Here is a 27,227-nt window from a genome sequence, read left to right on the forward strand (position 1 = left end):
GACTAGTCTATAGTCTAGTCTATAGTCTAGTCTATAGTCTAGTCTATAGTCTAGTCTATAGTCTAGTTTATAGTCTAGTCTATAGTCTAGTCTATAGTCTAGTCTATATTTAAGTCTATAGTCTAGCCTATAGTCTAGTCTATAGTCTAGTCTATAGACTAGTCTATAGTCAAATCTATAGTCTAGTCTATAGTCTAGTCTATAGTCTAATCTATAGTCTAGTCTATAATCTAGTATATAGTCTAGTCCATAATTTAGTCTATCGTATAGTCTATAGTTAGTGTAGAGAAGTCATTTAAAATCATAATTTTTTCTAAGTTAATCTTCATCTATCATTCTTCCAACAGTCATTGACATCATAAGTCGTTCTAAGAAATTTTAAATTATTTATATTTTTTTGTTTATTCGCAAAAATTTTTAAATTTAATCCTGTAGGTCTGCTGTAGTTAATAATATAAATCAGTCAAGAAAAAAAATACTAAAACACAGCGAAGAAAATAAATAAAACGATAATAAAAATTGTCTAAATAACAGCTGAAACGTCATCAATTTCTGTGTAAAAAGATATAAATAAAATGACAAACATAAAAACCATTAAAATAGTATATTTGTTTGACTTTATAAAGACGAGTGTATAAAGTTTATATTTCAAAAAAAAAGAACTTAAAAAAATCATCTAGACCTTTCTAGTGTTTTAATAAACAGTGGGCGAATAAAAATTTAATTTAGATCTTTTTAAACATAAATAAACTCAAGAGAATGCATTTAAACTATATTTTACGTTGTATAATGTCAACAATTGAAATGTTTTCTATACTTTCAAAAATTCAACGTTTTTATGTCACCCACTGTACCACGTTCTTTAGTAATTTTAGTTGTTGTTACTTTTACTAATTTTTTTCAACCTAAACAAGTAATACATATTAAATACATCAATGTCTCCTCGTATGTGTAAAGTCAACATAAATGTACAATGTACTATAAACTGTTTATAGTCTAGTGTAAATTTAAGCACAATTGTTTGTCAAACAAACGCAGCAAATTTTTTATTAGATTTTTTCGTATAAATGACTTTAAAAATGATTTTTCTTTCAATATCTATTGTTGGTGGCAAATAAATCATCAGAGCTACCAAAAAGCCTTAACGGAAACACACATAAAACCAAATACACACACATCCATGCTGGAATGGTAACAAAAAAAAAACGTCCTCTTAAATATGTAACAGCAGATGGAGCCTTAGGAAGGGATTCGACCAGCTATTTATTTCAGAACATAAATGGAAAAAACGACATTGTCATCACCACACTGCCAACAACATCGTCATCAGAAACCAATGAAAATGATGTGCGTGTGTGTGTGTCTGAATGTTTGAATATGGGATAATGTCTATAAATATGTTGGCCATAATAATCTATTGACCGTTAAAAACACAACCATACATTCAAACAACCTAAAGACGCACAGTGGATCGTAGTTGACTGCAAAATTGTTAACAATAAAAATAAAATTCGTTCTTAATTGTCTTTGATCGACATTTTCAAATTGTTTATTCTTTACCACTGTGCACTGTGTGTAAGTTTGCGTGAACAAGAAAATTGCGTTTAAATACATTTTTTATGTATTTCTAAGTATGCGTGCAGAAGTTGCTGCTGAAGTGTGTGTCTGTCTTTAATATTTGTTGCTTTTCAAATTTTGTTGTGTTTCTTTAAGTTTTGACGTGGCAGTTAAAAGAGTTCTGTCAAAAGGCCTCATAATGTTTGAAAAACTATTGTCAAGACTATATATTAGAATATGGACCAGACTAAAGACTAGACATAGACTAGACTGCAGACTAGACTATAGACTAGACTATAGACTAGATTATAGACTAGACTATAGACTAGACTATAGACTAGACTATAGACTAGACTATAGACTAGACTATAGACTAGACTATAGACTAGACTATAGACTAGACTATAGACTAGACTATAGACTATAGACTAGACTTTAGGCTAGACTATAGACTAGACTATAGACTAGACTATAGACTAGACTATGGACTAGACTATAGACTAGACTATAGACTAGACTATAGACCAGACTATAGACTAGACGACAGACTGGTCTAAATAGTTAAAAAAGCTTAATTATTAAGCGTTTGCCTAAAAATGACTTAAAGCCGTAACATTTAATTTTTCCTTTTCATTTCCATTTTAAATAATTTCCTTAATGCCTTCAAATAATAATTTATGTTGTTTTTTGTTAATTTGAAAATTTCATTCTTAACCTTTTCCCTTTAGTTTAATCTCATTTTTACTCCTGCTCAAAGTATATATATATTTTTTGTATATCTTAATTATTTGCTAGCAAATTATTACCTCTTCACTTGACACTATTTTTGTATAATTATGTGTATATATTTTTTTCTTTCTTAATACTTCTAAAAAAGACTCAATCTAAGGAATATAGAGGATAACAAACAACAGAGGCAAAAAGTTTATAACATTAAAGAGGGTAATTAAGAAAATTGACCAAGATACTTAATCGAATTGGAAAAATCACTAGCTAGAAAAAATATTTAACAAAAACACCCAACAGCTAAACAGTAAAAACACAAAAATGTACTTCAATTAAAAAGGATTGAAACGAGAAGGAGGTGTAAAGGAATCCTTAAAAAAATCAAACAAATAAACTAAAAACAAGTTTAACACTTGTGTGTATATAAAAAAACGGAAAATAGTTAAAAAAAAATAAGAAAATTGCTACAAGGACTTCAAGCAGCAGTAAATAAATATAAACAATAAAATAAGCTGTGAAGAAAAAATAAACTACAGAAAAAAAAAAATATTAAAATCTTCTTTAACCAGGGCGCCAAGAAATTACTTAAGCAAACGATTAAAATAAAGGAAAAAGAAACAGAGAAATATTTAGTACAAAAGAATTTATGTAAAAAGTCTGTACTCAGACCAAAAGCAACAAAAAGTAAGAACAAAAAACAAACATTTTTAATACACTCAATAAGCGCAAGAAATTGTTAAAAATGTTAATATACTGTTGCAAACTACTACCGATACAGTGGGTTAGGATAAAGGTATTTTTGAAAGGAAATACAGAAGTTATGAAATATTAAAAAATTGATACATGTTTTCAGGGTATATAGGATTTTTACTTGCCTATTGGTAAAATACAACAAATTCGATATTTGAATTTGAAATTTTAAGTTCCACTGTGCATGTCTAATTTGTAGCATTTAAACTTGTAAGTTCCTCTTCAAAACCTTTAATTTTAAGAGAATACATGTAGAAATGATCTTAAAAGATAGACAGTTTAGTCTATAGCTATTGTGTAGTATGTCGTCTGGACTAAACTATATGGTCTGTAGTCTGATCTATAGAGAGGTCTAAATTTTAGACTACATTAGTCTAGTCTGAAGTCTGGTCTATAGTCTGGTATTATCCCTGTTTTATGGTCCAGTCTATAAACTTTCTAAAACCAGTCTAGTTTAAGACTAGTCTAATTTAAGACTATAGTCTATTCTACAATCTACAGTATACTCTAGTCTCTTATCTGCTCTTATCTGTATCAGTATTTAGTATGTAGTCTAGTTTATAATCTGGACTTTAGTCTGATCTATAGTTTAGTTTATAGTCTGGTATATAGCCTAGTCTAATGTCAGGACCATAGTCTGGTCTATGGTATAGTCTGCTCTATGGTCATAACTACAGTCTGTTCTATAGACTGTTGTATACTCTGTTCTATATTCTGGATTTTAGTCTGGTTTAAAGCCGGTTTAATAGTCTAGTCTATTGTCTCGTCTATTGAGTGGTCTATAGTTTAGTTAATGGTCTGGTATGTAGTCACGTCACTGACCATAGTCAGTGACCTGGACTATAGTCTGGTCTATGGTCTACTCTATGTTCAGTTCTGGTCTATGGTCTTGTCTGGTCCATGATTTAGTCGGGTATATGGTAAAGTCTGGTCTATGGTCTTGTCTGGTCCATGATTTAGTCGGGTCTATGGTATAGTATGGTTTATGGTGTAGTCTGGTCTATGGTCCAAAATGTTCTATGGTCTAGTCTGCTCTATGCTCTAGTCTGGCCTTTAGTCTTATCTATAGTCTGGTGTATAATCGGTTCTAACCAGACTGGTTTATTGTCTGGTCTACAGTCTGGTTTATGGTCTAGTCTGGTCTATGGTCCAAACTGGTCTATGCTCTAGTCTGGCCTTTAGTCTTATCTATAGTCTGGTGTATAATCGGTTCTATAGTCTGGTCTATAGTCTAGTATTTAGTCTGGTATTTAGTCTAGTCTTTTGTCTTGCCTTTTGACTGATCTAAAGTTTAGTTTATAGTTTGGTATGTAGCGTATTCTTAAGTCAGGACTACTGTATGGTCAAGGACCTGGACTATAGTCTCGTCTATGCTCTAGTCTTGTCTATAGTTTAGTATTTAGTCTGGTTTACAGTTTTTTTACCAGTCAATTGTCTGGTGTATTGACTTGTTTACAGCTTTTACTTTGGTCGGGACATTTGTCCAGGCAATAGTCTGGATATGATAGTTCAGCCTGTTATAAGGATTGTCTACACTATAGTCTAGTCTATTTTTTAGTTTTATAGTCTATAGTCTGGATTTGTATAGTGTGAACTATAGGCTTACCCATAGTCTGGTCTTCAGTCCAGTCTTGAGTCTGGGCATTGGTTTGGTTTAAGCAAAGAACTATAAAATGGTCTTTTAAGACTATGGACTATAGACTTTTGTAACCTGATCTGACCATACATTTTGCCGAAACAGATAATATCCTTCAACAGTAAAAAAGGAATGACAAACTTATAGCCTGTACCTACTTCATACAGACATGATGAAGTCTAAATTAAAATAAAACTACTTAGCAAAAAACACGAAACACAATTCTCCATAAGAAACAAGAAAATCCTTAAAAAAAAGGATCTAACAAATAAATTAAAATTTGTAATTACAAAAATAAAACAAACAACAAACATGAAATAATATCAACAAATACCACTACAACAAACTATAAGCCACCAAACAACATTGTAAATGTTGCAACAATACTTGTACAGTATATTAAAACCGAAAAACGGGGGTGTGTATTTCTTAAGCACACAAGTGGCAAAGAAATAAATTTCAAAATAAAAGACTCTAGCTGCAAGGACTTAAGAAAATGTCTAAAGGAAAAAGTATTTAGTAAGAAGAAGACAATGAACAGAGTGTTAAAGTGTAACATGTAGCAGATGTTCAAATAAATACACAAAGACATGCTAGACGAACCTAATCGACAGAGTTGTTTACTCTTAAACTGTTTTACAAAGGATACACTGAACCCGAATTTATAAAATATTCTGCAACTAAATTGTATTTTTATATATTTTTGTTAAGTTTGTTGTAAAATAGAAGGAAAGCATAGTCCATGATCACTTTAAAGTTTCTAAATAATATAGATAGCCACACCACGAACAGCAGGGTTTTTTTTTCAAAAGAAATGTTTATCATAGCAAACATGCTTATATGCAGCATGACAAACATGCTGCAGTAGCAAGTTCTTTAGTTAAGAGTGTTTGGTTTACTGCATCATGTCTAGTTCATGGTTATATTGACCGCAGCAATGACAACAACTGAAGAGGAAGACAAACAATAGTTAAAAACCAGGCAATATTGAATTGAGTTTGAAGGTACATCAAGGCGAAATTCATAGAAATATTGCACAGAAAATATTTCCCAAAATTGCTTTTCTTTTTTTTTGTCTTTACTTTTTAAATAAAATCTTTTAAGTAAAAATACACTTAATACTTGAAAAAAAACTCAATTCGCAACAATTTGGCCCAAAAAACACATACACACACACATACATTTTTTCACTATCAACACAACCCACTTTAAAATCAACAAAATAGTAAAGTAAACGACAACAATTGTACTCGAACTATATATTGTTTAGTCCAAGACCAGCAACGCACTTGAGGAAATGAAGGAATGTACAAAAGAAAGAACAACTCAAGTATTGTGTGGTTTACGCCTTTTTACGCGAAAAAAGAAAAATGTGAAAAAAGTAACATTTAAACATAAACTAAATAAAAACTATTGTAAAGTAACAAAGTTCTTGTGGAATAAATTGTTTTGTTGAGTGGACCCAATGGGAATGAATTATGACCTATATATCATTATCATTCTATAGTCCAGCCAATAAATACTTCTATATATCGGATTAGAGATCTTAAGATTCTCTATTTCCTAATTATAGAAAATTCTACAGTTCAGGCAATAGATCATTCCAGAGTCCAGAATACTATATAGACCATCTTATAGTCCGGATTATAATCCTCCAGACTGTAGATCAATATTTGGTCTAGACCATCGATGACTTAATAGTCAAGACTGTAGATCACTCTATATTAGTGAATATAGATCAGTATACAATCGTGACTACAGATCAGTATATAGTCTTGACTTTAGATCAGTCTATAGACTTGACTCTAGATCAGTCTATAGTCCTAACTATAGATCAGTCTATAGTCCTGACTATAGATCAGTCTATAGTCCTGACTATAGATCTGTCTATAGTGCTGACTATAGATCAGTCTATAGTCATGACTATAGATCAGTTTATAGTCCTGACTATAGATCAGTCTATAGTCCTGACTATAGATCACTTTACAGTCCTGCCTATAGATCAGCCTATAGTTCCGACTATATATAATTCTATAGTCCTGACTATATATCATTCTATAGTCCTGACTATAGATCACTTTATCGTCAGCTTATAGTCCTGACTGTAGATCACTCTACAGTGCTTACTATAGATCACTCTATAGTCCTGACTATTAATAACTCTATAGTGCTGACTACAGATCACTCTATAGTCCTGACTATAGATCATTCTATAGTCCAGTTTACAGTCCTGCCTTATGCTCAGTCTATAGTCGTGACTATATATCAGCCTATAGTCCTGACTATAGATCACTCTATAGTCCTGAATATAGATCACTCTATAGTCCTGAATATAGATCACTCTATAGTCCTGACTATAGATCACTCTATAGTCCTGACAATAGACCACTCTATAGTCTTGACTATAGATCATTCTATAGTCCTGACTATATATCAGCCTATAGTCCTGACTATAGATCACTCTATAGTCCTGACTATAGATCACTCTATAGTCCTAACTTTAGATCACTCTATAGTCCTGACTATAGATCACTCTATAGTCCTGACTATGGATCACTCTATAGTCCTGACTATAGATCATTCTATAGTCCTGATTATAGATCACTCTATAGTAATGACTATAGATCACTCTATAGGCCTGACTAAAGATCACTCTATAGGCCTGACTATAAATCAATCTATATTCTTGACTACAGATCACTCTATAGTCCTGACTAAAGATCACTCTATAGTCCTGAGTATAGATAAATTTTTAGTCCTGACTATAGATCAGTCTTTAGTCCTGTATATAGTCGTGACTATAGATCAGTCTATAATCCTGACTATATATCAGTCTATAGTCTTGACTCTAGATCAATATATAGTCCTGACTATAGATCAGTCCATATTCCTGACTATAGATCATTTGATAGTCCTGACTATAGATCAGTCTATATTTCTGACTATAGATCAGTCCATACTCCTGACTAAAGGTCAGTCTATAGTCCTGACTATAGTCCTGACTATAGATCAGACTATAGTCCTGACTTAAGATCAGTTCATAGTCCTGACTATAGATCAGTCTATAGTTCGGACTATAGATCAGTCTAGATCAATCTATAGATTAGTCTATAGACCAATTTATAGTCAGTATATAATATGACTATGGATTAGTCTATGGTTCTGACTATATATCGTTCTATAGTACTGACTATATCTCTGTCTATATTTCCAATTTCCTCATGACCTTTTTTTTGTCGAACAATTCTATTTAAGTATTTTACGAATGACTCTTAAGACTTTCTTGGCACTTAAATACTTTTAACAGTCCTTCCGTTCTATAAACTTTGTGCTCATGTTCTTGGCAATCAATTGTTAGTTGTTGTTACTGCAACATGCGTTCCATGTTGCATGCTTAAGTTTTATACTTAAGTCATTTTTGTTCTTTTAATATTATTTTTGTTTTCTTGCAAAAACTTGTTTATTTAAAAGTGAGTGTTTAAGGCGAAAAGTAAAAGAACAATAAAAAGTACGATTAAGAACAAAGACTCTGAAATGTACTCCACTATATAAATATTTGATTAATGTGTGTTAAGATATTTTGTAGAAAATTTAAAAATTTTGTGAGTGTTGATTTAAGAAAACTGTGTAAGCAAATTAATTTTTTTTTTAAATGTTAGTGTAGGGTATTTTGTTTTTTGGTCTGTGTGTAATCATGATTATTAAACTTAAATGCTTGCATTTACAAAGTATTTTTCATTCATTTTATTTTTGCAATTTTTGTAATAACTCGTAGTTATTAAGAGTTTTCTGTTTTTTGGAAAATTTTCTTAATATGACTGAAAAATATAAAATACTGAAAAACAATAGTACGAGGTGTAAGTGCTGTTGCAACATCTGTGTGTGTCATACAAATTTGCTGATTTTGCAACAGAATGAGTTTTTAATAGTTCTGTTGACACCTTTTTTTATTCATTAAATGGACAAAATAATGAACATTTTATCGTTTATATATTACAGTTTAAAGTGTAATAAACAGTAATTTGTTGCAAAAGTTGTTTGTGTTTTTAATTGACAGTTTCATGTAGCAAAGGGGGAGTGAGGATGTAAAGTCCTGTTAATGTTAATGTTAAGTCCTTAAAGACCATTTTATTCTTTTAAAGGTTTTAATTCTTTATAATATATAATATCCTTAATATCTATAATTGTTATCATTTATCAATCATTTCCTATAAAAAAATGGTTCATAATAAAATTCTATAAAAATAGGATTCTTTTCATCACACCCAGCCAGTCAGCATCCTTTTAACAATTATGACTATAAAATAAATTTATAATTTAATTTTGTAAATATTATTATTTCTTTATACATATCACATCTGTAATATGTATAAATTCCATAAACGCAAAATCCATAATAGGAAAATTGTTCTCATCCTGGTCGCCACCATTATATGTATGTATTCAACATCATCATTGTCGTTAAAAAAAGGAATCGTATCATTTAGAGTTATTGAAATGCTAAAATAGATTTCCTTTTATTTATTTCGTTCATTCTCTTTTTTTCCGCATTTTGGAATGTCATTGTTACTGATGTTTTGTTAAAATTTATAAAAATTTATTTTTTCTTAAATGTTGAAATGCTAAATATGTTGACGATGATGATGAAGATAATACACGTTTTAAATATTTCTATTGCCAGACATATTGATAATACAAATAGAGTTTTCTTTTATAAACACACACGCACACAAATATTTATCTATAAAATATGCATAATATTTATATTCGCAATAGAAAATGTATAAAATATTATAATATTTCAAATATAAATGTATAAAATGATGATGACAAAAAAAGAAATCCTTTCCAACTCATAGACTAGAGTTAGTCAAGTTGTTAGGAATATTAAGCTATTAGGGTGTTGCCATGTTTTAGTTATAATAAGGGAAGAAACTCAGATAGACAAGTCTATAGTTCAGCATAGAAATCAGTTTGAAACCTAGTTTATAAATCTAGTCTATAGTCTAAGTTTTATACAATATATAGGTTAGACTAATGATCAGTTTATAGACTAGGTTATATATTAGTCTATAGTCTAGGTTATAGACCACCCTATTGTCTAGACTATAGATCACTTTATATCTTATCTTTAGAATAAAATATAGCTGAGTGTATAGTCGAAAATACAGATCAGTCTATAGTCGACAGATCTGTCTATAGTCGGGAATATAGATTAGTCTGCAGTCGGGAAAATAGATCAGTCTATAGTGTAGACTATAGATCAGTCTTAAGTCCAAACAATAGATCACACTATAGTTAATCAATCAATCTATAGTCTAAAATATAGATCAGTTTTCAGTTTAGACTATAGACCAATCTACAGATCTGTTTATAGTATATAATATACATCATTCTATAGTCTGTAGTTGAGATTACAGAAAAATTAATTATTTCGACTATAGTTAAGTCTATAGTTGGGATTGTAGATCAGTCTATAGTTGAGACTATAGATCAGTTTTCATCTATAAAATAAAGATCAGTCTATAGTTTAAACTAGAGATCAGTCCATATTTTAGACTATATATTAGTATATAGTCTACATCAATCTGCATTCTATACTATAGTAGAATAGTCTATATTTTGACTATAGATATGCATCAGTCTATACTCTAGACAATAGATCAGTCTGCAGTCTATTTTATAAATTAAATACTAGACTATAGTAGATCAGTGTGTAGACTAGACTGTCTAGAGATCAATCTATATATTAACTTTTAGATCAGTCCATAGTTCAGTCTATTATCTACAATCTAGTCTAAAATCTAGATCATAGATCAATCTAAAGTCTATTCTATAATTTAAATTCTATAGTCTAGAGAGTAGATCAGTGTATAGACTAGACTGTCTAGGTTAGACTAGAGATCAATCTATATATTAACTTTCAGTACATAGTTCAGATTATAGTTCAGGCTATAGTTTAGACTATAGAAGAGTCTATTCTCTAAACTTTAGATGAGTCTATTGTCAAGACTATAGATATGTCTTTTGTCTAATGTAGGTCAATCTTAACTGTTGTTTAGACTATTGTCCATGATATAGATCAGTCTAGAAAGTATTGTCTATACTGATCAGTCTGTAGTCTAAAATATTAATCAAACAGCAGTCTTAACCACAGATCAGTTCTTGTCTAGATTATATATCATTCCTTATTGCAGAATATTCGTCAGCCTATAGCATAGACTATCGATCACTCTGCAGTCTAGAATATTGATCAGTCTATGGCCTACACTAAAGATCAGTGCATTTTCCAAAATATAAAATAAAAAAAAAAATCTAAAATATAGATATAGATCTGTCAATAGTGTAGCTAATAGATCGTTCAATAGTCTAGACCATAGATCAATCTAAACTTTGACTTAGAATGTAGTCTATGTTATAGATTATTGTTCAGACAATAGTTAAGTCTATAACCTATTGACTACAGTACTTGACTACCGATCAATTATTATTGACAAATTATAGATTAGTTTTTAGTTGAGATTAGTCTATGCGTCATACTGAAGATCAGTCATCAATCCAATACATCAGTCAATTATCTACCAGACTAAGTATATATCAATCTACTGTTTAAACTATAGTTAAATCAGATCAGTATAGCGACCATATAGTATATGTCTCTATTGACCATATTGTATATATATCTATAGTCCTGGCAGTAGTCAGCAGTCTAGACTTGAAGTTATGCTGCGGCCTAAACTTATAATATTCTACAAATAAAAAAACAACCTATAACAATCTCCATTACCCTAATTGAACAAAAAAAAAAAAATGACATAATATGTCAAAATATCTCGTAATATGCACTCTATCATTTTCATGCAAACATCTCTTCAGTCACTTACGTAGATATGAGTATAAGTATTTTGTGATTATCTCTTCAACTATTATAAATTCATGCAAAAATAGTTCGTTGTCGTATGATATAATAAAGACCATAAATGTTTAAAACAAAATCACTTATAATCATTTTCCAACAGCTAGAAAAAGAGTTTAATACAGATATAGAATTGCAAAAAGATATGATGCATTATTCATACTATAACTATGAAAAGGATAAACGAGATTTTCCAATTTTATTTCTTTATTGGCTTAGGAAAAATTCTGTGGAAAAGAAAAGAAATTTAAAATGTTCTAAAGCAGATTATATTTAGTTTTTTTCTTCAGAAATTATGATAAAAAGTTTAGGGATACAGAATAAATAGTAGCAAATGTATGGAGAACAACTAGAAATTTCTTAAAATTTTAAAGCAATTTAATTAAATTTCACCATAATGAGATCTGAATAAAATTCTCATTTATTTAATTAACTTTACGCATGAATTGTTTACGTTCCTGTCAAATCTGTATCAGTAGTATACATATCATTATTTAACATATTGTTGTTTTGATAAATCGTTTGTCTTCGAAAAAAAAAATTATAAAATTTTACTTTTTTTCATTAAAACTGAAATCCCATACAGCCTTAAGCCAGCAGTAAGCTGTACTATATATAAATAATATTTTATCATTCACTTTTTCAATTTTGTATATCTATATTAAGTAAATAAAATGATTTTGCTCCTCAGGTTTCGTTGTTGCATTTTATTTTAAAAACAATACAAACATATTTTCATTGGTTTATGGTAATGAAAATACCACATAACTGACACTTTCGTGACAGGATAAAATCCACTAAATGCACTATGGACATAAAGGGCCGAAATAAGATAAGAGTAGACATAACAAAAAATAGTCTTGGTCATGGAGTAGACTATGGACTAGATGATAGACTGGTACATAAACAACGCTATAGCCTAGACTACGGACTAGACGATATTCTAGATAGGGTAACAGACTAGACTATGGAATAAACTATAGACTAGACTATAAACTAGATTATAGACTAGACTTTAGACTAGACTATAGACTAGACTATAGACTAGACTATAGACTAGACTATAGACTTGACTATAGACTAGACTATAGACTAGACTATAGACTAGACTATAGACTAGACTATAGACTAGACTATAGACTAGACTATAGACTAGACTATAGACTAGACTATAGACTAGACTATAGACTAGACTATAGACTAGACTATAGACTAGACTATAGACTAGACTATAGACTAGACTATAGACTAGACTATAGACTAGACTATAGACTAGACTATAGACTAGACTATAGACTAGACTATAGACTAGACTATAGACTAGACTATAGACTAGACTATAGACTAGACTATAGACTAGACTATAGACTAGACTATAGACTAGACTATAGACTAGACTATAGACTAGACTATAGACTAGACTATAGACTAGACTATAGACTAGTATAGACTAGACTATAGACTAGACTATAGACTATAGACTATAGACTAGACTATAGACTAGACTATAGACTAGACTATAGACTAGACTATAGACTAGACTATAGACTAGACTATAGACTAGACTATAGACTAGACTATAGACTAGACTATAGACTAGACTATAGACTAGACTATAGACTAGACTATAGACTAGACTATAGACTAGACTATAGACTAGACTATAGACTAGACTATAGACTAGACTATAGACTAGACTATAGACTAGACTATAGACTAGACTATAGACTAGACTATAGACTAGACTATAGACTAGACTATAGACTAGACTATAGACTAGACTATAGACTAGACTATAGACTAGACTATAGACTAGACTATAGACTAGACTATAGACTAGACTATAGACTAGACTATAGACTAGACTATAGACTAGACTATAGACTAGACTATAGACTAGACTATAGACTAGACTATAGACTAGACTATAGACTAGACTATAGACTAGACTATAGACTAGACTATAGACTAGACTATAGACTAGACTATAGACTAGACTATAGACTAGACTATAGACTAGACTATAGACTAGACTATAGACTAGACTATAGACTAGACTATAGACTAGACTATAGACTAGACTATAGACTAGACTATAGACTAGACTATAGACTAGACTATAGACTAGACTATAGACTAGACTATAGACTAGACTATAGACTAGACTATAGACTAGACTATAGACTAGACTATAGACTAGACTATAGACTAGACTATAGACTAGACTATAGACTAGACTATAGACTAGACTATAGACTAGACTATAGACTAGACTATAGACTAGACTATAGACTAGACTATAGACTAGACTATAGACTAGACTATAGACTAGACTATAGACTAGACTATAGACTAGACTATAGACTAGACTATAGACTAGACTATAGACTAGACTATAGACTAGACTATAGACTAGACTATAGACTAGACTACTATAGACTAGACTATAGACTAGACTATAGACTAGACTATAGACTAGACTATAGACTAGACTATAGACTAGACTATAGACTAGACTAGACTAGACTATAGACTAGACTAGACTATAGACTAGACTAGACTATAGACTAGACTAAAGACTAGACTAGACTATAGGCTAGACTAGACTATAGACTAGACTATAGACCAGACTATAGACCAGACTATAGACTAGACTATAGACTAGATTATAAACTAGACTATAGACTAGATTATAGACTAGACTATACTCTAGACTATACTCTAGACTATACTATAGACTGGAATATAGACTAGAGTATAGACTATAGAATAGACTATAGAATATACTATAGAATATACTATAGACTGGACAATAGACTAGATTGTAGATTGTAGAGATTATAGACTGGACTATAGACTAGACTAGGGAATAAACTATAGACTAGACTATAGACTAGACTATGCATTGTGGTCGAAGCTTTACATGTACACACAGACAGACGAACGGACATAGGTAAATTGACTCAGAAAGTGAGTCTGAGCCGATTGGTATACTCTACAATCAGATTATAGTCCACAATATAAAATAAATATTTTACATCGTCACGTTACACAAATCAGTTTATGTACACAATATCACCCTACTCTGCTTAGGTAAAACGATTGACATAAAACTCTTTTATAGTCGTCGCATTTAAAGAGATATAGCCACTTAGTGTTTATTATTCTTGTTGTTGTTAATACCAGAACTGCTGTTGCTATAGTTTCTGGTCCATAATGCATTTACGTACGTATGTATGTACAACCATATCTTTTAAATTGAATGAGCCTCTCATACTATCTTAGTTATATGATGTTTTTGTTATTTTTGTTCATTCACCGCTATTCTTGTTTGTTGCAACATGTTGCGGTTGCATTTGACCTTAAAAATTGTCTTTTAGCCATTGTTGTGTTATAAGGATAATGCCGACATGTGTGAATGTATGTTTGTACATTGGTCGGTATCTGTCTGTCCGTGTCGTGTGTGTTCATTTTTATGTCCTGTTTTTTTTTTGTATTTTTTTATTTCACTTTTAATGGTTTGGTTTGGCTCGATTTGGTCTGGTTTGGGTTTGCTTGCATTTAAGTTATTTCTGGTATGTGTTCAAAAGAACACTGTTTGTTTAAAACTACTGAACGAGTATGCGACCTAGATACAACAATAACAACAACTACTACTAGTGTTTGTTTGTAATGTTAACAATTTTTTATTCGTTAAACATGGTCTATACACCTTAGAGTAGCAATGTATGTAACTGCAACATATGTCCTTTTTTTTAGTGGTTTATACTCGTTAAATTCTTTTTCTTCTTTAGCTCTTTGCAACATATGGTCGGTCAGTTTTGTGTTGAATTTTGGTTTAATATTAAAAAGAAAGAAACAAAAAAAAAAAAAAGAATGAAAATGGAATGTTATGAAAATAAAAATGTTTTTATAAACAGATACATATACATACATACATATATATTTTTAGGGGTTCAATTTAACAATTTATCCTGTGTATTCTTCTCTTTGTATGGTTTGTGTTTTTCTTTTTATAGTTGTTATTAAAATTGGTTTAATACGAATATTATGCGAAACATTTGAAATGGTTTTGGGGTTTTGTAGTTTTTTGTATGCCCTACGCCAATATAGTAAGATCATAGGTTATTATGTGTTTTAACTTATACTTATAATAATAAAATAAAAGCAGCAATATTATTAGGATAAGGTTATAGACCAAAGTAATTTTAGACTAGGCTTTAGTTCACACATTAACTTCTAATAGAGAGTAACTTATACTCCTGACTCAACTATATTCTAGAAAATATACTAAACCATATACCAGACTAAAGACTAGTCTATAATCTGGACTATATTGTAAACTGTAGTCAAGTCTATAGTCTGGACTAAAATCTGGACAAGAGTTAAGTCTATAATTTAGAATATATCCAGACTATAGACTAGACTATAGTCATTCTATAGGTCCTGTCTATAGACTAGACTATAGTCCCAACTATAGACTAGACTAAAGACAATACTATAGTCCAGACTATAGATAAGAATCTAGTCCAGTCTATAGACTAGACTATAGTCCCAACTATAGACAAGACAATAGTCCCAACTATAGACTAGATTATAGTCCCAACTATAGACTAGACTATAGTCCCAACTATAGACTAGACTATAGTCCCAACTATAGACTAGACTATAGTCCAGACTATAGACTATTCTATAGACTAGACCCTAGTCCAGACTATAGACTATACTATAATCTATAGCTTGGACTATAGTCTAGTCTAATGTCTGGACTATAGTTTAGTCTATAGTCCTAATTATAGGATTAGATTCTAGTCCAGACTATAGTCCAAACTATAGATTAGACTGTAGTGCAGACAACAGACTATAGACTAGACTATAGAATATAGCCTAGACTATAAATTAAACTATAGCCCAGCCTATAAATAAGATTATAGTCCAGACTATTGACTAGACTATAATCCAGACTATAGACCGACTATAGACTAGACTATAGTCCCGATTATAGTCCAGACTATAGACCGACTATAGACTAGACTATGGTCCCGACTATAGACTAGACTATAATCCCGACTATAGACTAGACTATAATCCCGACTATAGACTAGACTATAGTCCCGACTATAGACTAGACTATAGTCCCGACTATAGACTAGACTATAGTCCCGACTATAGACTAGACTATAGACTAGACTATAGACTAGACTATAGTCCAGACTATAGACTAGACTATAGTCCAGACTATAGACTAGACTATAGTCCAGTCTATAGAATAGACTATAGTCCAGTCTATAGAATAGACTATAGTCCAGACTATATACTAGAATATAGTCCAGACTATAGACTACACTATAGTCCAGATTATAGAAGAAACTAGAGTCCAGTTTAGATTATAGTTTAGACTGTAGTCAAGACTATAAACTAGACTATAGTCCAAACTATAGACTAAACTATGGCCCCAACTATTGACTAAACTAGATTCCGGACTAAAGACTATATTCCAGACAACATTCTACACTGTAGTCTTGACAGCACATGGTCATGTTTAGATCTGACAAGATCGGTAATACTGTAGAGCATTTTCTAATCCCTATTGCCTATATTTTCTTACATACTTGTATATATGTTCTGTTAACCGTGAAAGTCACAAATTATTTTTTATGTACAATGATGACATTGATGTTGACTTGAGTATTATTTGTTGTTTTTTTCTGTTAGCGTAGTTAAATGTTGATCACAATAAATGATAGCGGTAATTTGGCAGTGTGTCCTTACATTAAAAATATTATAAAATAAGTTAAATACTTAATGCTGAAATACTTTTCAAGTTAATTGATAATGTTAAAGACACTGAGAGAAAAGCTACACCTTAGAATTAGAAATTTGAAATCATTTTCTTTGTGAGCGTAAGCTGTGATACAGATCAGATCTTACAACATTGTTAGTAAAATGTGCGAAAAATATCTAACAATCGTATGAACTTAAAATTTTTCGTTTGCAACGTTGTCAGAAAAAAACTTTACACTGAAAATGTTGCAAGACAAAATTTGTAAGTTGACACTGTTGACCTAATGAAAGTAAAATTCTTATAGACTTTTCCTTTGTAACCGAATGTTTTTTTTTCATAATTTTTCTAAGTGGACATTTGGACACTTCTTATCGAACATTGACACTGGTAGAACTTTAATTTTGCTAACATGACTGAAACCCCAACCTAGGGCAATAACTGTAAGAAAAACTTTAACCGTTTTTATTTGATGTTATTGTTTTAAAGAACCTATTTTACCAAAATTCAACCCTAAGACAACAAATTATAAAAAAACAACCCTCTGAATAATAGCAACACCCTCGCCAACAGGACAAAGGACTCTTCTTTTTTTTTAGAAGACTTGATATGTTAATGATGATGATTATTTTTATTTAATTTATGCATTTTATTTTAAACAATAACAACAAAAAAAGGACTATTTGCAACAACAATCATATGGAAGAAAAGTGGTCATTTTAAAAACGAGTAAATTGTGGTAAAAATATTTGTTTTAGTCTTAAAAGTTGCAAGAGTAGCACGAGCCTAAGAGGGATGATATGAGAATGTATGAGTGAATGTTAAGAGTTTTTGATAATAGCAATAGATTATAGTTTAAACAAATTAATGAAGAAGACACTGAACACTGATGTTGACTTAAAACTCGTGCTGATCACGAGTCAATGTTGGCAACACATGGTCATGAACAGTTGGTCTAATTGTAAAAATTGAAAAAATTTTTTTTTCGTATTTTTGAACAACTGACGCTTTTTATATATGAAAGTAGTTGTAGTTGTTGTTTTTGAGTGTAAAGGAATTAAAGTATGAAAATGAATAACGATTTGAAATGATAGTTAAAGTTAAAAGTTAAGAAAGAAATTTGTACAAGAAATGATTAGTTACAACTAGACCTTTGAATTGTTAAGATCGTTCGAAAAAGAAAATTTCCAAAAAAAAAATTTATATTAAATTTTAAAAATTAGTGAAAAAACCAACAAACAAACATGAATCTAAGTGAAAACTATACAGTGTTTAATAAATATATAGCCAGTTCAAGTACCTTAACAGATTTCAATTATGCCTCTTCAGCAGAAGATGATAGTTCCCAGTACTTGGGTAGTCCCAATTCTCCTGCAGCAGCCAATTATACAAATAATATTAACTACCTGGATTCATGGCCTTTAACTCCGGCCATAACACCCAATAATACACCAGATTATTATCAACAAAATTATAATTCCAATAACAACTCTTATAATGAAAATTCCGATTGTGCCTTAAACAAAACTACTGCAACAAAAACAATAAAAAAATCGAAGAAATCCACCGACGGTGGCAAGAAAATACAATCACAAATTCCCACCAATCCACCCAGTCCCACTGTGTTAAAAAAGCGCCGACAAGCAGCCAATGCTCGTGAACGCAAACGTATGAATGGTTTAAATGAGGCATTCGATCGTTTAAGAGAAGTAGTACCCGCCCCCTCGCTAGAGCAAAAGCTTTCGAAATTTGAGACTCTACAAATGGCTCAAACATATATAATAGCTTTAATGGATATGCTAGGTTCGGATACCTCGGATATAAGTTACAATAGTTTATACTCACCCGCCAGCAACAGTAGTATGGTCTCTTCATCATTTTCCACCGATCTCAGTTTGCAGTGAAGAGCGTAGAGGGATAAAATGGGGACGATTTGTAAAATAAGTAGCAGCTAGAAAGAACCAAAGTATTTTTCTTTTAAAAACTTTAACCTTTAAATGTGGCAGTGGGTCTGTTGGAAGACTTGTTATATTAATATTTTAACAAAATTATTGCAAAACAACTCAAAGCTATTGCTAATGCAAATCAATGCTTATTAAAGCTTTCGTAAAGTACAGAGTTAAAATCCTTGTCCTTAGACTGAGGACAGTCTTTCTATAAATATTTTGGGAGAAGTTCAACTTTAACACCTACTAACAGCAGGACTTTGTAATAACCTTGTTGTGGACGGCAGTTTGATATGAAGGCGATATGGGGCATAGTAGGTCCCACATACTAAGTAGAACTCATTATGAAATTTGTGAATTAGCTAAAGCTATAGCGAAATCTTTATATTTAAGAAAATTTTTTAAAATATAAGTCCAGGTAATGACCTAAAATGTTATAGAAAAATGTAATGAAAACTTTGAGAAAAGCTTATATATGATTTCGATTCAACGCGATGTTTTCTACAGTGCAATTGTTTTCTTTAACATTTAAAAGCTTTTTTTATACACTACTAATTTGTCTTCATTTCAGAGGGATTATTTTCATAAAATTAATCTTTTTGAACATTAGCAAAAAATATATAATTTTCTAGTAAATAAAGAGCTTTTTTATAAAAGTTTTTTTTTTTTTTTTTTTTAAAAAAGCTTTTTTGGAAATTAGTTTAAAAAAGTAAAAGAGCAAAAATAATTTGTTGCAAATTAACTTTTTGACAAAAAGCTTTTTTTAAAAGTATTTTTATTTTATAAAGATTCTTTAGATTAAAGTAAAACTGTAAAAAAAATATTTAAAAAGCTTTGGATAATATTTTGAAAAGCTTTAAAAAGTACATTAAAATCATTTTTATATTAGTTTTTTGGTGTAAAAAAGGAATGCTGTTGCAAATAAATTTTTTAACCAAAAGCTTTTTAAAGCTTCTTTTAGAAAAAAGTATTTTTACAAAAGCTTTCTTATAAAAATTTTACAAAAATTCATTAGTAAAACTGTAGAAAATTTTATTTATTAAGGCTTTAAAAAGTAAAAAGTTTTAAAAGTAAATAAAAGCTTTTTTATATAGTTCTATTTTGTGTAAAAAAGCTTTTTCTGGAAATAATAAAATAAGCTTTTTGTTGGAAATTAAAATTTTAACACAAAGCTTTTTTGGGAAAAAGTATTTCCACAAAAGCTTTTTTTAAGAAAAACTATTTATACTAAAGCTTTCTTAAAAACATTTTACAAAGATTCTTTAGAACAAAGTAAAACTATAAACATTTTGTTTAAAAGGCTTTGATAAAATGTTTAAAAGTTTTATAAAGTTTTAAAAAGTAAATAAAAAGCTTTTTTATAAAAGTTGTTAAAAAGGTATTTGGAAAAATATTAAAAAAATAAAAATGAAGAACAAGTAGCTGTGTATTAATTTTAAGCAAAAAGGTTTTTAAAGCTTTTTTTAGAAAAGCTTTCTTATCATTTTTTCAAAGATAAAAAGCTTTTTAATATTTTTGATAAAAAAGCTTTTTTGGCAAAATTTAAAAAAGTGGATGAATAAAACAATTAATTTTTTAACCAAAGCTTTTTTTAGAAAAATATATTTTTACAAAAGCTAACTTATAAAAAATTTACAAAGATATTTTAGAAAAGAGTAAACCGGAAAACTTTTATTAAAAAGCTTTGCTAATATTTTTAAAAGTTTTATAAAGTAAATAAAAAGTTTTTTAATAAAATGTGTGTTTAAAAAAAGTTTATTTTTGGAAAGAGCCAAAAAAAAATGGAATAGTAAATTGTTGTTGTAAATTAATTTTTTAACCAAAAGCTTTTGAAAAGATTCTTGAAAAAAATAAACTGTAATACTTTTAATTAAAAAAGGCTTTATAAAGTTTTCAAAATTATATTTTTGCTACAAGCTTTAAGGAGCTTCCTTAAGATTCAAAAAGTTTTTTTTTTTATTAAAAAGCTTTTTGTTAAAAAGAACCAAAAAATATTGTAAAAAATTTTTAGCACTTAAAAAAGCTTTGAAACTTTTATAGTTTTTTCTTGCAAAAAAAGCTTTTTCATAAAAAGCTTAAATAAGTTTTAAACAATGTTTTTGTAAAAATTTAAAAAAAAGCTTTTTTTTGAAAAAGGATTCAACGGCATTTTTCTTTTTAAAGGTAATTTTGATGAAAATTTATTTTAAAAATTTTAAATTTAAATTTATAAATTTTATAAACAAATCATATTTAATTAATTAAATAAATTACATTAATTTCTTTGAAGCTTTTTTTATATCCATCAATTTTCATTACGAAAACTTACAATAAAGAAATAAACTTTTAATAACTTTTTATATTCTTTTAAACTTTAAAACTTCTAAGAATTACAAAGGATATCGCTAAAGATATATATTTTTGCTTTGTCCGCGTTTGTGGCCACAAAGTCGAATATTGCTTTTGTTATTGCTGTTGGTGGCATGAGTTAGAAGAACATGATTTAGCACGTGTAAAAATCATGAAATTTGATGAGTTTTTCCAAATACATGACGAGCTCAAAAATCCAAATCACAAATCAAAGAAGCACTAAAATGATGAGCAACAGAAAAAGATGAAAACAAAATTTAACGTATAAAACATGTTTCCGACACGTTTGAAAAAATATTCCCCCCGCTAATTGGTACTTTGTTCACCCATTGGGAAAACGAGCGAATTTTTCAAGGATTTTTTCCTAATTCAGCTTGAACAGTATTTTGTGTTTTTGTAATTTCTCTATATTTCCAATTGGGTTTTAAGTTACCACCTGTCGAACTATGTTTGTACGTGCTTTACACGGCCCAATATACATATTACACTAAACATCAGAATTTTACTTAAGCCTCCTACAAATACCACTAACAGCTCTTGTTTCAGCCCCCCAAACACACCCAATCAATGCCTCCCTCACTGCCTTTTGGCAGATAAATTCCTGCAGCACAAACATTTACCAAAAGATTTAGCAATTTGTATGCGGTTTTTTTCGGTACATAAAAGAGTCGTAACCTAAAAATTGCGTGTCTAAGTGCTGTTTATAGTCGATAGAGGGTAGACAAAGATAATACAAAAACAACAACAAAAACAAGAATTTAAATCGTTTCTATACCTGTTCGTTCTTTATACCATAATTCCCGTTAATACTCTTTCATTCTAAATTCTGTTATTCTCTGGTCTTTACCTCCCACCCATTTTCTCATTCATCTATTGTAGTTTCATAATAAATTGGAAAATTCTCTTTAAGAATTGAGAGGGAATTGTTAAACATTTTGTGAAAACTCGAGTACATACATAAGTACAGTTCCCAGCAACTTTGTTGGAAGATAAAGTATCGGTAGTTCTCCCAAACGCCTGATTAACTATTCAATCTGCCAAAGTGCATAATAAAGTACTTACACCAATGATTTATTATGGTTCTAGTTCAGTTCTAGTTCAGTTCTAGTTCAGTTCTAGTTCAGTTCTAGTTCAGTTCTAGTTCAGTTCTAGTTCAGTTCTAGTTCAGTTCTAGTTCAGTTCTAGTTCAGTTCTAGTTCAGTTCTAGTTCAGTTCTAGTTCAGTTCTAGTTCAGTTCTAGTTCAGTTCTAGTTCAGTTCTAGTTCAGTTCTAGTTCAGTTCTAGTTCAGTTCTAGTTCAGTTCTAGTTCAGTTCTAGTTCAGTTCTAGTTCAGTTCTAGTTCAGTTCTAGTTCAGTTCTAGTTCAGTTCTAGTTCAGTTCTAGTTCAGTTCTAGTTCAGTTCTAGTTCAGTTCTAGTTCAGTTCTAGTTCAGTTCTAGTTCAGTCCTAGTTCCAATTCAATTCACTTATAATTGAAAGCTAATTTTATATTGTAAAAATTTATTCGTTTCTCTTTATACAAGAGTCCCAACGAACTGCAGGATTTTAAAATATATCCTATATTTATATATGTATGTGTATATCTTTGTATTGATAAATTTATTGTGATTTTAATTGTAATTGTTAAGGATATTCTTAGTCTAAGTATCTGTAAGTGTGTAAATGTTTTTTATTTTTATTTTTTCTTAGATTTAAGTATCAGCAACAGATCCCAAAAATAATATTATTAAGAAGTATTTGCACAATTGTATTAGATTAAGGCTGATTTTTTTTTTTGTATTCGGGATAGATTTTAAGTATTAATGTATTTTTTAAGAAATCAAATCTTTAAGGATGATGTTATTTTAGGATAAAATTTAAAATTTATGCTCAAAATACAAACGTATATAAAAGAAGAAATAAAATAAAGAACATTTTTATTGAAAGTTTGTTTTTGATTTTTTTGTTATAACCATTTGAAATATATAGGGTCAAGTCGACTAGTGAACTTTGAAAAGCTTCTCAACGGTTGAAGATATTTAACTTAGGGTGATCCTCATCCATCACATTCTAAGTCGTCTCACAAACCTTCTGGCGATATCCTCTGGTCGATGTTATTTATTACAGCTGTTGTGTAAGTTTTTTTTTTTTTTTTTTTTGGAAAAAAAGGTTATATTTAGCCCAGTATATGGAAAATACGGATTGAGGCTTTAGTGGCCAAAGGCAGTTGAGGTTTAGCTTCATTTTGTAATTAGCAATATTTGGGAATATTTCAAAATTTTTGGCACCACAAACTATTTCTTTCATCAGATGCTATTCATTTCTCTCCTTAGCAATTAATTAAATTACTAATAATTTATTTTTCTTCTTCTCTTACAGGTCGCTCAGTTTATTTAACACCATTTTGAAAAGTAAGTAATTACAAAAAACTGAAAAATTTATATTGGGACTACAAAAAGGTACCTAATTCCGTTTGCAATTTAATTGATGATACCAATTAAGTGAAGATAAATTATAGGATATTTTGAAGCTTAACACATAAAATTTAAAGGAATTTAATATTTTTTATTGTTTAAAGCAACCTGGTCATATATCACCACTTTTAGAATATCGAGACTATTCAGGGTCCACTCTGACATAGGATAGGACTAGAACGATTAGGCTTCTAACAGGTATAATTACTAGGAGCTGTTTGATTGGATATATATCGGATCGTATGAAAGCTGTTTGGACGAAAAGTTCACTTCAGTTCTAGTTTAGTTCTAGTTCAGTTCTAGTTTAGTTCTAGTTCAGTTCTAGTTCAGTTCTAGTTCAGTTCTAGTTTAGTTCTAGTTCAGTTCTAGTTCTAGTTCAGTTCTAGTTCAGTTCTAGTTCAGATCTAGTTCAGTTCTAGTTCAGTTCTAGTTCACTTCTAGTTCAGTTCTAGTTCAGTTTTAGTTCAGTTCTAGTTCAGTTCTAGTTCAGTTCTAGTTCAGTTCTAGTTCAGTTCTAGTTCAGTTCTAGTTCAGTTCTAGTTCAGTTCTAGTTCAGTTCTAGTTCAGTTCTAGTTCAGTTCTATTGCAGTGTATTGAGAACAGATCTGGAAAACTGTACAGCTTTTTTCCATGAACCAAATAGTCAAGGAAATTAGGAAGGGAAGCCATTCACTTAACATAAGGAAATGCCAATTCTAAGGGTATCACTATAGGTCACAACGCCTTCAAGTGAACTTATCAATGGTTTATAAACGGAATTTTGTATCAAATAAAAGCTTAATAAAACGTTGATAACGTTATGCATATTTTGGGCTCGAAGGACCAAAACTATGATTGAATAAAAAAGAAACTAACTAAAGATTACCTAAATGAATTCTTTTTACATTTGTTTTATAAATGAATCAAGTGATATCTAGGCTCGAAGGACCAACACTTTGATTGAATAAAAAAGAAAATTATTAACCTAAATGAATTCTTTTTACGTTTGTTTCATAAGAGTAACAAAGTACTCTTTATAGCGTAATGAAGTGTTAGGCTCGTAGGACCAATACATTGGCAGTTGTCTTAAATTATTGTATTTAAACTCTTCGTAAAAGCTTTTTTCTAATTTATGATTAGAATTACAAACATATAAAATAAATTATAATTTATAAAGTAAAATCCTTCATCTGTATAATTTCTTTAATCCTTTTGTGATTTTTTTTACCCTTCAACAAATACATTTTTCTCAATCATATTTAATTTCTCCCATTAAATCTTACATCTTACAGTAGGTATCCTCAATAAGCTTAATTTTTTCCGAGAAGAATTACGTATGAAATAAACGTAAAATTAATAAAAAACAGATCTTTTTTAAATGTTGTTTTTTTCTCTTTTTCATATATTTTCTACATCCTTTGATATTATACCTGGAATCCTTTAAAACATTGTTACATCTTTTTTTTGTTGTATACAGCCAGCTTAAACGTTTAACTGCTTGGAAATGTAAAACAAAAACAAGACATAAATGAAAATAAACGTATGTACTTATAATAGTCGTACATATGATGATGGTTAAATTTATTATGCAGAGTCAACATTTAAATTCTTCTTTTTAAAATAAAAGACACGAGACAGTAAGAGATCTTACGTTTCAGCAAAAAAAAAGATGAAAGACATTGCTTCATGCTCTTTTTGTGGTATAGTAACAGTGAGTGATAAAAATTTATTACTATTTAAACATTTTATATTCCTAAGCTCTCCCAAAACTAAGGTATATCACGAATTGAGAAGGAATCTTACATATTTGGAATACTTATACGATTTTACATATGTTTGTTGCCCCCAGGGGGTCATGTAACCTAGATGAAAGACCATATCTTGGTATTGCAATCAAGGGGAAAAGATGTGCGTGATATCATTAACTCTAGTCTGCCGGGACTATGAACTGGTGATATCACTTCACGTCTCGGACATTCCTTGGGATGATATGACATGGGGTCGAACCAGAGAATCAATTAATCTGATACTACGTGTGCCCAGTTGCCCGCAGAACTTTGTCTTGATTGAAGTTTCTTTCGGATCTACGAGGTTCTTTTGGGATAAGTTCGGTGCTATTGCCGATGACAACAGATATCCCACAGAGGAGTGACTGTGGGTCTAAGCATTGCAAATGAGTTGGTTTTATATGTATATGATATAGGATGAATTAAGGGGATATACGAGTTACTAGTCCCGAGTAGAATGAGTCTGTTGAATGTTGTTCTCTATGAATGTGTCGGATGAATGGAAAGTGTACCAATAATGGTATGAAAGGTATCACGTATAATTTTCCTCCATTGTCCAGGGTAGACTCTGTTCATACCAGATTTACCACAGTGTGTGTCTCTGTGAGTTTGATCGATTTGCTGTTGCCGACTCAACAGAGGCCATTTTATCTGCGCGTGGTTGTAAACGGAATTGATGTTTTTACGTCTCGAAAGTTAAAGAACAGTCAGAGATTAGACCAGATACTAGACCTGAAATTCCATATAAGTAAATTACCTTCGGCATGTAAAAAGTACAATGTCGCGGTGGTAAGTTGTCACAGAAGCTCATCCAGTGATTGGAAAAAGTTTATTATGCAATATGGCCCACAATGGCAGGTATGTATGTCAAGCACTTCGTCATGCATAAACAAGTGTTTGTGTATTGATGATGTACCGACGGACATATCAACAGGGTATATTTGGCGAAATTTCATTCAAATAGGACTTCATCTCTGAGCCCTACCATGCCTGTTTGTATCAATAGGAAGGTCGTGTATTTTGATGATAGACAGACGCACAGACTGATAGACAGACAGACAGGCAGGCAGGCAGGCAGATAGACATACATATCGACAGAAAGACAAACAGAAAGATAGATAGATAGATAGATAGATAGATAGATAGATAGATAGATAGATAGATAGATAGATAGATAGATAGATAGATAGATAGATAGATAGATAGATAGATAGATAGATAGATAGATAGAAAGATAGATAGCAGAGTCTCCGGTGATATTTTAACCCACAATCACAGGGACGGACGAACTATACCTTTAATTTTTTCACTTTCGGTTATTACACAATATAAGTGTTGGCATACACC

The 27,227-nt window shown here is 30.3% G+C and overlaps 1 protein-coding gene across 1 annotated transcript; it reads left to right on the forward strand.

The window, feature by feature from the left end:
- Window positions 1–18,611: 18,611 nt before the first annotated feature.
- LOC111686172 (protein lin-32) lies at window positions 18,612–19,271 on the forward strand. Its single transcript, XM_023448484.2, has one exon. It carries the CDS (start codon window positions 18,612–18,614, stop codon window positions 19,269–19,271), a length of 660 nt encoding a protein of 219 aa, XP_023304252.2.
- The last annotated feature ends 7,956 nt before the right edge of the window (window positions 19,272–27,227 follow it).

Source organism: Lucilia cuprina, chromosome 6 (genome assembly GCF_022045245.1).
Source record: "Lucilia cuprina isolate Lc7/37 chromosome 6, ASM2204524v1, whole genome shotgun sequence".
In the NCBI taxonomy this organism is placed as follows: Eukaryota; Metazoa; Arthropoda; class Insecta; order Diptera; family Calliphoridae; genus Lucilia; species Lucilia cuprina.

Coding starts and splice junctions, on each gene's coding strand:
- LOC111686172 (XM_023448484.2), top strand. CDS start 18,612: ATGAATCTAAGTGAAAACTATACAGTGTTTAATAAATATATAGCCAGT.